Source organism: Sitodiplosis mosellana, unplaced genomic scaffold (assembly GCF_009176505.1).
Source record: "Sitodiplosis mosellana isolate CC-2019 unplaced genomic scaffold, AAFC_SMos_1.0 Smas_scaffold_2, whole genome shotgun sequence".
NCBI classification, from domain to species: domain Eukaryota; kingdom Metazoa; phylum Arthropoda; class Insecta; order Diptera; family Cecidomyiidae; genus Sitodiplosis; species Sitodiplosis mosellana.
In genome coordinates, this window is record NW_022595245.1 from 419,348 (window position 1) to 430,724 (window position 11,377).

Below are 11,377 nucleotides of genomic sequence, written 5' to 3' on the forward strand. Positions count from 1 at the left end.
TGTAATCAAGGATTTAACCAAGAATCAGTCATCACCGATCATGAAAGATTGTGTAATCCGCGCCACGATCCGATAGCATGAGACTTTTTACGTCACAGAAATGTGTACGTGCTTTACATGTTTATTCATGTTTAAATGATTGAAACTTGCAATTTTGACTACTTTCAGGCGTTGTTGTTGTGTTCTTCAATGCAATTAAGATAGAAACTTTGTGATTACATGTTAGTTCATGAATATTTTCACTAGTTTCGCTCTTGTCACATTCTGTATATTCAGTGTCCATATGAATCAATGTATTTTTGGTTTTTGCTGTCGGATCGTGATCGCTTTCGGCATCCGAGTCAATCATTTCATCGCCACCACCGTTTGCCTCATCTTCAATCTCATAATGTTCAAAAAACGAACAAACGAATGTTATTGAAACGAGCTAAAAACTCTAACGGTTCATTTGTTACCTCGCTATCGCTTTCGGCATCCGAGTCAGTCATTTCATAGCCACCACCGTTTGCCTCATCTTCAATCTCATAATGTTCAAAAAACGAACAAACGAATGTCATTGAAACGAGCTAAAAACTCTAATTATTCATGTATTACCTCGCTATCGCTTTCGGCATCCGAGTCAATCATTCCCGAATCAGTCTCCCATCCAAATGGACTGTTTTGTACCGAATTTTGTGAACTGCCGGCTCCATAATCTTCGTCCTCTTCCGAATCGCTTTCAACCATCGGAGGACCTGAGCCACGACCAGATTCTGCGTTGATGAAATCATCAACATTGCCCATTATTAACGTATCTTCGTCATCCGAAATGAGCACTATGTCGTTTTCCATTTTTGCATCCAATCGAAATATAAACCACACAATAAAATGAGCGGTTCACCGAATCTTCTTATGTCTTTCTTATTCAACTGTTCAACACAGGTTGTTCGATTTGGTTGTTCATATATATTTAGTTCAACACAAACGAAATGTTAAACCACTGACGCTATCTAACGCCCTCTATCTTATTTTTAAGAAATTAGAAAAATATTGGAGCTGACTCAAATTGTGTATTTTTTTGTTATGTTATCGAATCTGCGCCTTTCTCATTTAATTTGAATAGAAACTTCTTCCTCTTGACTCCAAAGTCAACACTTTTACGTAGAACGAATCTACGAATATTATTGTATGGTTTGTATTTCATCTCATCTATTTTCTCTTCTTTTTTTGGTCGCTTTGACGATAAATATTTTTTTTCTTTATCACTAAAAGCAGTTTTATTCTTTTGTTGTTATTTTTTTTTATACTCTTTTCTCGGCTTTTCTTTGAATTTATCTTTATTCGAACGTTTATATTCTTTATATTTTTCTTTTGTATTAATTTAATTTCTTCTTCAGTCGAGTGGGGACGCTTTGATTCAGTAATTTTTTTTTCATCAAAACCCTCTTCTTTTTAATTTGTAAGCCAAAGGTTCCCACTTTTTATTCTGTTTTATTCATGCCAGACAAATGAATCTATCGCACTTTGATAACATTGTGGAAATTGAAATGCTACGACAGAGTATCGGGTATGGCAAATCACATGAAAACTATTAAACACAAAATGCATATTTGAACAATGTTTGATTACTGGTGATTTTCAGTTTGACTGTGACAAATATCGAGGGACAAGTTGTGGCATCAAATTTGGTGCATGAAACTAATTGTGTAATTTTGATGCCAGAGTTTGCGTTACGCTTGCAGATTTCCGTTGACGATCCGCTCACAGCTGAATTATTCTGAATCTTTGATACAGTTTGTGAATTTTTTATTTAATGGAGCCTAAAGCCCACACGTTGAAGCGCTACATGGCTCGACTTTGGGCATCATCTTCTTCCTTTAAAACCTTCTCTTTGGTGCGTTTCATGAACTTCATGTCCAAAATACTTTTGGATAATTTCACTTTATTCCGTTCCGACGACATTTTTGATTGCTTTTTCTTTGTGTTTGTAGCCTTTTGAATGATTTAAATTAATCGCTTTGGATTTAGAATCGGCGGCTGTTAGAGGAGACTATTGTAACAAACTTTCCGACGAAATATTGTAACAACACGGTGTGTATTGAAACCGATCGCTTTGAAAGTAAGATTAAACACATGTGCGAATGAGAATTCACATTGTATTCAGATTGTTGTCAAAAAAACTACCGACTTCGCATTTTTTGAACACTTTTGGAATTTTTCAAATCTCGGTTGCATGACTGTTTTAAATAAACTGTATTTTTATAAAAATAAATTAAGCGTAAACATTTAAATAAAACGTAAAATAAGTAAATCAAATCTTTTAGCATGAAATATTTCATAAAAATCAATCATTTTCATGGATGAAATGCAGCACGGCAGAATTATCGGCAATGAAGATTTCATTTGAAAAAAAAAAGATTTCATTCATCCGCGCCAATTCGAATGCGATATTTGCGAATATAAAACAAAGTGTAAATCAAGTTTGACAAGGTATATACGGACTCACACCGGAGAAAAGCCGTTCAAGTGCTCAATTTGTTCCAAATCGTTCAGAACAAACTTTGAACTCCGAAGTCATTCAATGACTCACATCGTTGGACGGCCAAAATCTTGTTCGAGATGTGGCCGGCGATTTGCCACTCTGGAAGATAAGCAAGCACACAAAACGCGCTGCCAACGAAGTCTATTTGCATGTAATGTGTGTCATTACAAAAATTTTCGTAAGTCGTATTTGAAACTTCACATGCAATACAAACACGGAGCTAAAAGACCGAACAATTGTGAAATTTGCAGCAAAGAATCCGTTGTACGGAAAGAATTAAATCGACATTTGTCAACAACAACACATAGCACGCAGTTCCCGTTTGAATGCTTCAAGTGCTTTGGAGGATACGCATCAGTATCAAGTGCCCGCCGTCAGTATCAATGCCATTTGTGTAAAGAGATCACTCTGGTGAGAGGATTCAATGTAAAGTATGCAAAGCAAGCTTCACCAACAAAAGTAATGTCAATCAACACATGAAAAGAGTTCGACTTTTAAAGGAGTGAAATATAAGGTAGTTTTCAGTAGTTAACTTTGAATTCGATTTGTTACGATTCATTTGAATAGATACATTAATTGAACCCAAGTAATTGGATACTCTTCAGTTCAAAAATTGGAAATCATTTTCAAATAACAATATTTTTATTGCAACAGAACATGATTCTTTAGATCGCAAACAAAAAATGCTCGGGACGGTTGACATTTCTAAATGATGAACACCAAGTCGGTTCGAACAACAAGACACACACAGGTTCTGCAATAGCCAAGCTGAGCACAATGGAAACTCTTAACGCAGGAATAAAACTACTCAATGTAAAATAAACCATGAACATTCAGGAACCATTTCAATCACCTAAAATAATACTTTAAAATTAGACAAATCCATCGAAATTCTTTGTGAAAAAAAAATTTAATTTGAAAGTTGAAAAACTGATTTTAAATGAAGTAAAATTTTAGGAAAGTGATGAAAATTAATGTATGGAAGAAATCACAAAGAATAAATAAAGAAATGTAAAATATGAAGTTGGTATAAATTGAGCGACGACTTTTGCTGTCCTAGGGTCTCAAATTAAACGTGTAATTAAACGCTTCACATAGCCTTTGTCCATTGGAAACGTTTACCGAAGGTTATCTTGGACCGTTTGCCATAGACTAATATCAGGCATTTCCATCTTGGTTGCATGACTGTTTTCGTTTCCATGTTCCTACTATTGTGATTAACGCATAATTTACGAAAAGAGCCAGGTTTTTAACGAGGCGAGAACTGATAGTTATCGAAACCTATTGCTACTAATTGTTTATTATTTTAAATATGTAACAGTCTTGCGCTCTTTTCCTGCCAAACCTGAATCAAAATCCACATTATATTCAGCCAGAGCTTGGCGGTTTTTAATAAAATAAAAAATAAATAAATAAATAAAATGCATTTAGAACGCTACAGTTAACATATTCAAGTAAACATCTAATACTTAAAGAGAAAAATAGAAAATGATTGGATAAGAAGCAACAACATGAAAAAAAAACAAGAAAAAAAGTCGAAACAAACATAAAAATAGCCAATGCAAACCAAGTTGCACAAAGCGAAAGTTATTCACAAAAATATACATTATTACAATGTACATCATATGTGTTTTGCGTATGGAATTTGATAATTGTATCAATGCCACAATTTGTCAACGGTTTTATCACGATTGCTGCAATTTCATTCTTTGTTCGTAAAGATCAAAAACGTTTTTACTAATGAAATGTCAACTATTACTGTGAAGCATGGAAAAAATGAATTTTCTGAATAAAGTTGAAAATTGTCCAAACAGAGAACAATGTTGTTTAAGCGAATCGAAGCAAATTTCGTTGACACAGTTCCATCCACAAGTTTTTCTATTTGAAATCTACTCAAAAAAATATTATTGACAATCTTCGTACGTGATTGATTGATTGTTGAACTTTGTTTTCAAATACCCTAGACTGCGCTAGAAATTTCGAAGAATTAATCATATACCGTATGAAATAAAGAGTAATAATAATAATAAATAACAATAATTGAAGTTGCATCAAGTCTGTACGTGACAATAATGAAGTATTTCATGTATTGAAAAAAAATGTGTTAATCATGTGATTGAAGGATGAAAATAAATAGATTCTTATCAATAATAATTAGAAAGTAACAGTTGTTTTGGTCTTTTTCTGTACAAATTAATAAATATTTGCACTATTGCACTCTTCAGCTCAGTAATAAAGAAAAAAATGTCCAATGTGGGTTAAGTTATGTCATTGACATGCAACGAATTAGATAAGAAAGTTTGAACCGCAGCGAATGTACGATAAAACTCCAATTCAAAGTAATAACACGACTCATTCAGAACAACGTTTTGCTGGTTTATTTCATTACACTCGTCTCGTTCAATTGAGCGTAATTGAAATTCTTATAGCGAACACTTCAGTGCGAAATCGAAATTAGGCACATGCCGAGAATGAGTAATGAATTGGTTAACATGTTTGGTTCGAAACGAAATGAAAATACTCTAAAATTCGTAAAAAAATGTGGGTATTTTCTGAATGATCCGACGAAAAAAACAAAAGGTATGGCTCAATATAATGACCTACTTGAATTAACTCGATTAGATAGACAAATTGGCACTCGACCATATCTTAAATATGTTGAAAGATCCAGACGCGTGGCTTGACATTTTTTTACCGTGCAATCTTCTATGTCGAAAAAAGACATTGTTTTTGTTCTACTTTTATCCAAACCGCCAACCACTTGAACATTTTCACATTTGGGGATAAATGATATTTTACATAATCTCGATGTTTTGTTACGATCATCACGCGTATTTCATTTTCGTTACAAATAATTGAGTTCCTTTGCTTCTTTCACCATTGCTACGAGACCGTCAAGTATTTCCTCGGAATTGGGAATGATTTGGTCTGCAGGCAAAATGAAGCCATTTTGACCTGAAAGAATTCCGAAAAAAAAATCGAAAATAAAACAATTTCTGGTTGATTCCATAATAATCACTGAATTTCTTTTCAAAAACCACCTTTGTCCCGGAATTCAAAAGTGTATGTAATCGGTACTTTCGCTACTCTATAAGCCCAATCGACACTACTACCTGACGTCAAATCTGTTTCAGAACACATTTCTTAAATAAATGTTTGTATTTAAATTGAATAATTTGGTGAGGATATTTCCAAACATTCAGTTTTCGTTTATTTTAGTTTTTTGTCAAGTAAAAAGGAAAATGAATATGAAATTATCGGTTGTACTCACAAATTGTGGTTGCACTATCGCCGGTTTTATAATCGGTTCCATATCGTTTTGCAATTGCTTCGATGGTTTTTTCACCAATTTGCAACTGTGAAAAAGAATTGAATTTATCATTGACTTTCATTCAATCCTCATTCAATTTAATTTTTTCATGATATTCAATATCATATTGACTGCTTACCATATCATCGTGATTCGGTGCTGGGTCAGTTGTATGCCCCTGTAAACAAATTATATCACACAAATTAGTTATTTCAGATGATAAATAACAGCACACACCGCTGCTTTGAGCCACTTACATATGGGAACATAAGCAATTGACTGTACGAATGGAATGCAATGTACAGATTAATTGAGCCAATCGACTCTACGAACTTGGATAAAGCTAGTGCTTCTGGTTCCGAGAATGGTTTTGGTCCCGCAAAAATCTCCGAGCATGGGTTTGATGATGATCCAACGTCTAAAGTGAAAATGATATTACAAGTTTTCATGAAAAATATCTATTGCAATCAGTTTGATTTGTATATTGCCATTGTGATGGAAATCAAAGTTTCGGTTCGGATCAGCTCCAACACATCCTGAGCCATATGGTTGACGAGTTTTTCTCCACAATCGATTCTATGTAGGGAAAAATCGAGAAAATGGATATTTTTGGTTTTTTTTTCAATTTTTATTATTGCATTCAACCCACATTCGAATGTGTGTAAGCAAATCCGTCGACATTCAATACAGGAACAATGATCCAGTCGTAATTTTGAGCCAGTGATTGCACTTCTGGATCATTCGAGGTCAATAACGCGTTCAGAATATATGTTGCGGTGGCTACACTGATCCATTCACGTGCATGTATAGTTGATTCAATGAATACGGTTGAATTATTCTAAGAGAAAATTTCACATCAAAATCACAAAAACCAGATTATTCTTCACGAAAAAGTTTTTTCACAAATAAAAGACAATCCATTGAAAATGACCCAACCTTTTTCTTTGACAATTTCACGGCACGAATAGTTCGATTTTTGTAAGATGTTCCGACATCGTAGTTTGTTAGGATATCTGGATACTGTTGCAAAAGTTCGTCAAGCCAATTGTAAATATCAGGTAAATCGTAGTATTTGTCCCATCCAAATGTTCCACGAGGTGAAATCTTGGGCTGCTCTTCGTCAATCAATCTGAATCACAATTGAATGATTTAGTATTTTTATCATTTTTCAACTGAATATTGTGCTATTAGTATTGAAATCAACATACTTTTGCAAATTGTCAACTCGAATCACATTTTCGATTTTAAATTCGTCGAAAAAGTCGGCTATATCAGCAAATTTGTGTGGTGGAACGATGATTTCAGCTGATTTGTAGATCGAAATTGGCGCTTCCAAATAGAACATGCTGCTTTGAAAGTTTTCTAAGTCTTGCAGAGCCTCGAGCTGCTTTTCGTTTTGGATTTTGAGCGAATAAACTCGGTAATTATCAAACCGTGCCTTCTCACCCGAAACCAGTAGAAAACTGACAACAAATATCGCTAACGTTGGCAGTTTCATTGTTTTAACGAAAACTGTTGATTTTCACCAGAAATCCACTGACAATTAAGCAATGCAAAGCGTTTCACCGTGTTGAACTCGTCTAATTCTAATACGTACCAACTCTTACCTTATATATGGCTTTGCATTTAACGTTGTTTCACGATAGTGGGAACTTGAATTGTTTGGCGAACATTGCCATTTGGATATTACATTTGATTGATGGATACTTTAAATGATTAGAAATACACAAAGAAAAGCGGCCAGCGATTACGAATGACTCTCGATGAACCATGGATTATTTTAAGGATTTTTTAGAACGAACCAGAATTTCGAAAAAATACAAGGGGTGTTTTTTAAATATTGTGCGAACGTAGTTTATTTGAAGTGTCAAAAATACTAAGATCCAGTGATTTTTTAAACAAATGTCGGTTAATCACGATATTGGCCCTTTAACAGTGAAACTAGTAAATTCAAACATTATTTAAGGTGGTTAAAAAGTTAAAATTAGGCGAGCGTAGCGAGCCGAAATTCTTTATTCAACTACAATCAGTCCAGCGTTGTCATATGGTTGATGCTTTTTCATGAAGATAAAAACTGAATCTACTAAAGCGTAAGCCCATCTTAGATGTCGCTTTCGAATGATGTATTAATAAAATAAATAACTTCAAGGCTTTGGGAAATGCCAATATGCCAAAGATGACCGATTTTTGAATTGTGAAGCTTGTTTCGATTGTCAAAAACGACGAGACCAAAACTTCATCATGTCTTACAAATGGCCAAATTATTATTTGTGTAGTGTTTTAAGAGCTCTAAACGATGACATGTTGAATTTAGTACTGGACACAGTGATACATGTTTTTCTGCTTATTTAACGTACATAGGTTCTGACATTGGGCATTTAAGGAGGGGGTGATTTTGGCAAAAGTGAAATAAATTTGGGAGGTAATTTTTGAAAAATCGAAAAAAATTGGGGGATAATTTCATAAATGTGCTTCAAATTCAAAGGTGTAAGAAAAAAAGTTATAGGAGATACTAAAACTGTATGTACGAGCATTGCTGGAGTTTATTGCCTCCAGCCCAAAAATCGGGTCATGCGATATCTGGGGAGGTACCTAAAGTGGACTGGAAAGGGCTCCTCAAACCCTAACTTGTGTAAAAATTTCATTCGACTTTGATCGCGTTGAAAATTTGTATCAATGGACAAACAATTCGAAAATTTGCGAAATTTCGATTTTTGCACTATCCATACAGGGTCTTCAGAGGCAGACCCGGGGGAATATTTTGACTTTCTGAGTTTTTGCCCAAACCCAACTTTCATGCAAAATTTCAGCCGATTCTGAGAACCTCATGTCTAGCCTCATGTGAATTTTGATTGATTTCGTGTGGAAGGGTCGTATGACGGTTACTTCTACGGTTAAATCTATCCCCGTATTCAACCTTGGATATGCGCCTGGAATCGGATGTATTTGGGTTGATCCTGGAATCGGATGTCATTTGAGGCGATGCGAGCGCCCCCCAATTTCAAAGGGCACATCAATGTAATTTAACATTTCAAATCGGAACTAAACAGCGCGCCAATTCGAAATATAGGAAAATATAGTGTCAACAGCCGCACCATGGGGTTGATAATTGTTAGATGGAATGCCAAGCAACAAAATCAGCTGTGGCACTACACGCGCTAGAAAACAACCACACACAATGGGATGCGAGCAATATCAAACTGAAAAAACAAGTGAACAAGGCACACAAGCTCGACGCATACGAAAGCATCTATATGTATTTAAACAGAAGCATCGCAATGAATACGATGGAAGCACCAATACGGTCACCACTGTTCAGATCGATTGAAATTTACTCCAAGTAGCTGTTTCGGTTGCACCCAGTTTTATTGTTTTAGTTGTTGTAATTTTTTGGCATGCGCTCGCACCACAACACATTGTTACATGTTTTGCTTTCTGTGTATACTTTTCTTCTTTTTTCTCTCACTCACAATCACAAACAGAGACCTGAGTTCAGTGTAATTTGATACTCGCTGAGGATGATAAATGTCGAAATGCATCCGAACCAAAATTTCGTTTATAAATAAATATTCATATTGATTTATGTTTGAAATTTGAAAAAGCAAAGTCACTTTAAGGTGTTTTATTTAAAATTTAATCGTAGATTGAAAAAATCTTTCCATTTCAATTCCTTTAACAAAGTGTACGGAAAAGTAAAATATTCAACATTACCATTGTTGGCAGCATATTGAATCTATTCCAAATGTTCTGCAATATTAATTTGGTTTCTTTTACCGATAAAAAGTCTAGCGACATTATTGTGACCTGAAAAATAATACAGATCAATGGAAAAGATCAAAGCGGTATTTAATTTAGTCAGCAGTACCATGGTTATCAGCTAACTGACGAGGTGTTACATTCGCATCATTTCTAATATAAACGTTGGCTCCTTTTTTGATGAGAAGTTCAGCAACATTCTTTTGACCTTAGAAATAATTAAGATCGATGAAAAAGATCAAACCGATTCTTTATTTTGTGAAAATAACTATTCAACATTACCATTCATAGCAGCATTATGAAGGGGTGTATTATTAAAATGATTCATGATATCCATACTGGCGCCTTTGTTGAGGAGAACCTCGGCGACACTTTTGTGACCTGAAAAATAGATGAATATTCAAATCTTGGCAAATTTGACGAAATGACTTCGGGTAGGGCGATTTCAATTGTAGATTTTATGTACTTTAATGTAGTGTTTTTACTTTTTTTTATGTAGGAACAATTTTTTTGAGTAATCGGCTATCGAAAAACTGCTATAAAATGGGACAACTCAAATCTTGGTCAAAAAACGTATTTTCCACTACAGTCGACTACAATCAATTTCCGACCACTACAATAACTGTAGGTGCTTCTACAAATATTTTCGGGCCACTACAATTAATTCTTGGTTACTTCAATTATTGAAACACGTTTTATAGCAGTTTATAGCAGTTTCATTCCCATATTAAATATTAAACTCCCCTGGAGCCAAATAAGTTGTTGAAAACATCAAGGATCGGATGACTGATTTGAATTCTACATTTTTTCTACAATTTTATGGACCCTAGAAACAATAGAAAAAAGATTTAGTTTGTGGAAAGTTCGATTTGGGGCCAAGATTTGAGTATTACCGATTTCGGACCAATTTTCATGACTCCTCCCGATATCGAACGAACGGCCAGACATATTTGAAAACAGACAATTGATTTGAATTCCACAATTTATCTACAATTTTTTGGAACCATTCTTCATTCGAAAAAAAATTCGATTTGTGGAAAATACGTTTTTTGACCAAGACTTGAGTATACCATTTTATAGCAGTTTTTCGATAGCCGATTACTCAAAACTACCACTATAAACGTCAGCGATCAACATCAACAGAGACACTATAGCACATAGCATTAAACGCACTATTGCTTCACTCTTTATACACACTTTGACATCACTTATACTTTGGCGCGCGTCATACGTTTTTCAAACGTTTATGTTTGATTCAAGTATTTCACCGATTTCACCGAATTTTCTTACTCAATATCAATATATTCATTCTTACTTGGAAGTTTTTTTTTTATTGCAATCATGTTTTAAAATATATTTTGTCGAGAAATATTTTTTTTTCTATTTCCAAAATTAAATGAAATCAAAACACATAACATGAAACGCATTCATAGCGAAATGCATATGTATTAGTTTGTACTTATTCATTATAATGTATTTAGATAGAACGCTAGAGCGGCCTGACTCAAAAAAATTGTTCCTACATAAAAAAAGTAAAAACACTACATTAAAGTACATAAAATCTACAATTGAAATCGCCCTACCCGAAGTCATTTCGGCAAATTTGCCAAGATTTGAATATTCATCTTGAAAAATAATTCAGATCGACGGAAAAGATCAAATCAATCTTTTATTTAATGAAAACAAGTATTCAACATTACCATTCTCAGCAGCATAATGAAGAGGTGTATTATTAAAATTAGACACGACATCAACATTGGCGCCGTTGTTGAGGAGAAACTCGGCGACAT

The 11,377-nt window shown here is 34.3% G+C and overlaps 1 protein-coding gene across 1 annotated transcript; it reads right to left on the reverse strand.

Annotated features, from left to right (window-relative positions):
• Positions 1–5,200: 5,200 nt before the first annotated feature.
• LOC129564842 (zinc carboxypeptidase-like) lies at positions 5,201–7,395 on the reverse strand. Its single transcript, XM_055439014.1, has 9 exons — positions 7,040–7,395; positions 6,768–6,960; positions 6,481–6,669; positions 6,320–6,407; positions 6,089–6,249; positions 5,971–6,009; positions 5,793–5,877; positions 5,563–5,646; positions 5,201–5,476 (listed from the first exon to the last, which is right to left on the reverse strand). The coding sequence occupies exons 1-9, from the start codon at positions 7,327–7,329 to the stop codon at positions 5,367–5,369; spliced, it is 1,239 nt and encodes a 412-aa protein (XP_055294989.1). The 5' UTR covers positions 7,330–7,395; the 3' UTR covers positions 5,201–5,366.
• Between the last annotated feature and the right edge of the window lie 3,982 nt (positions 7,396–11,377).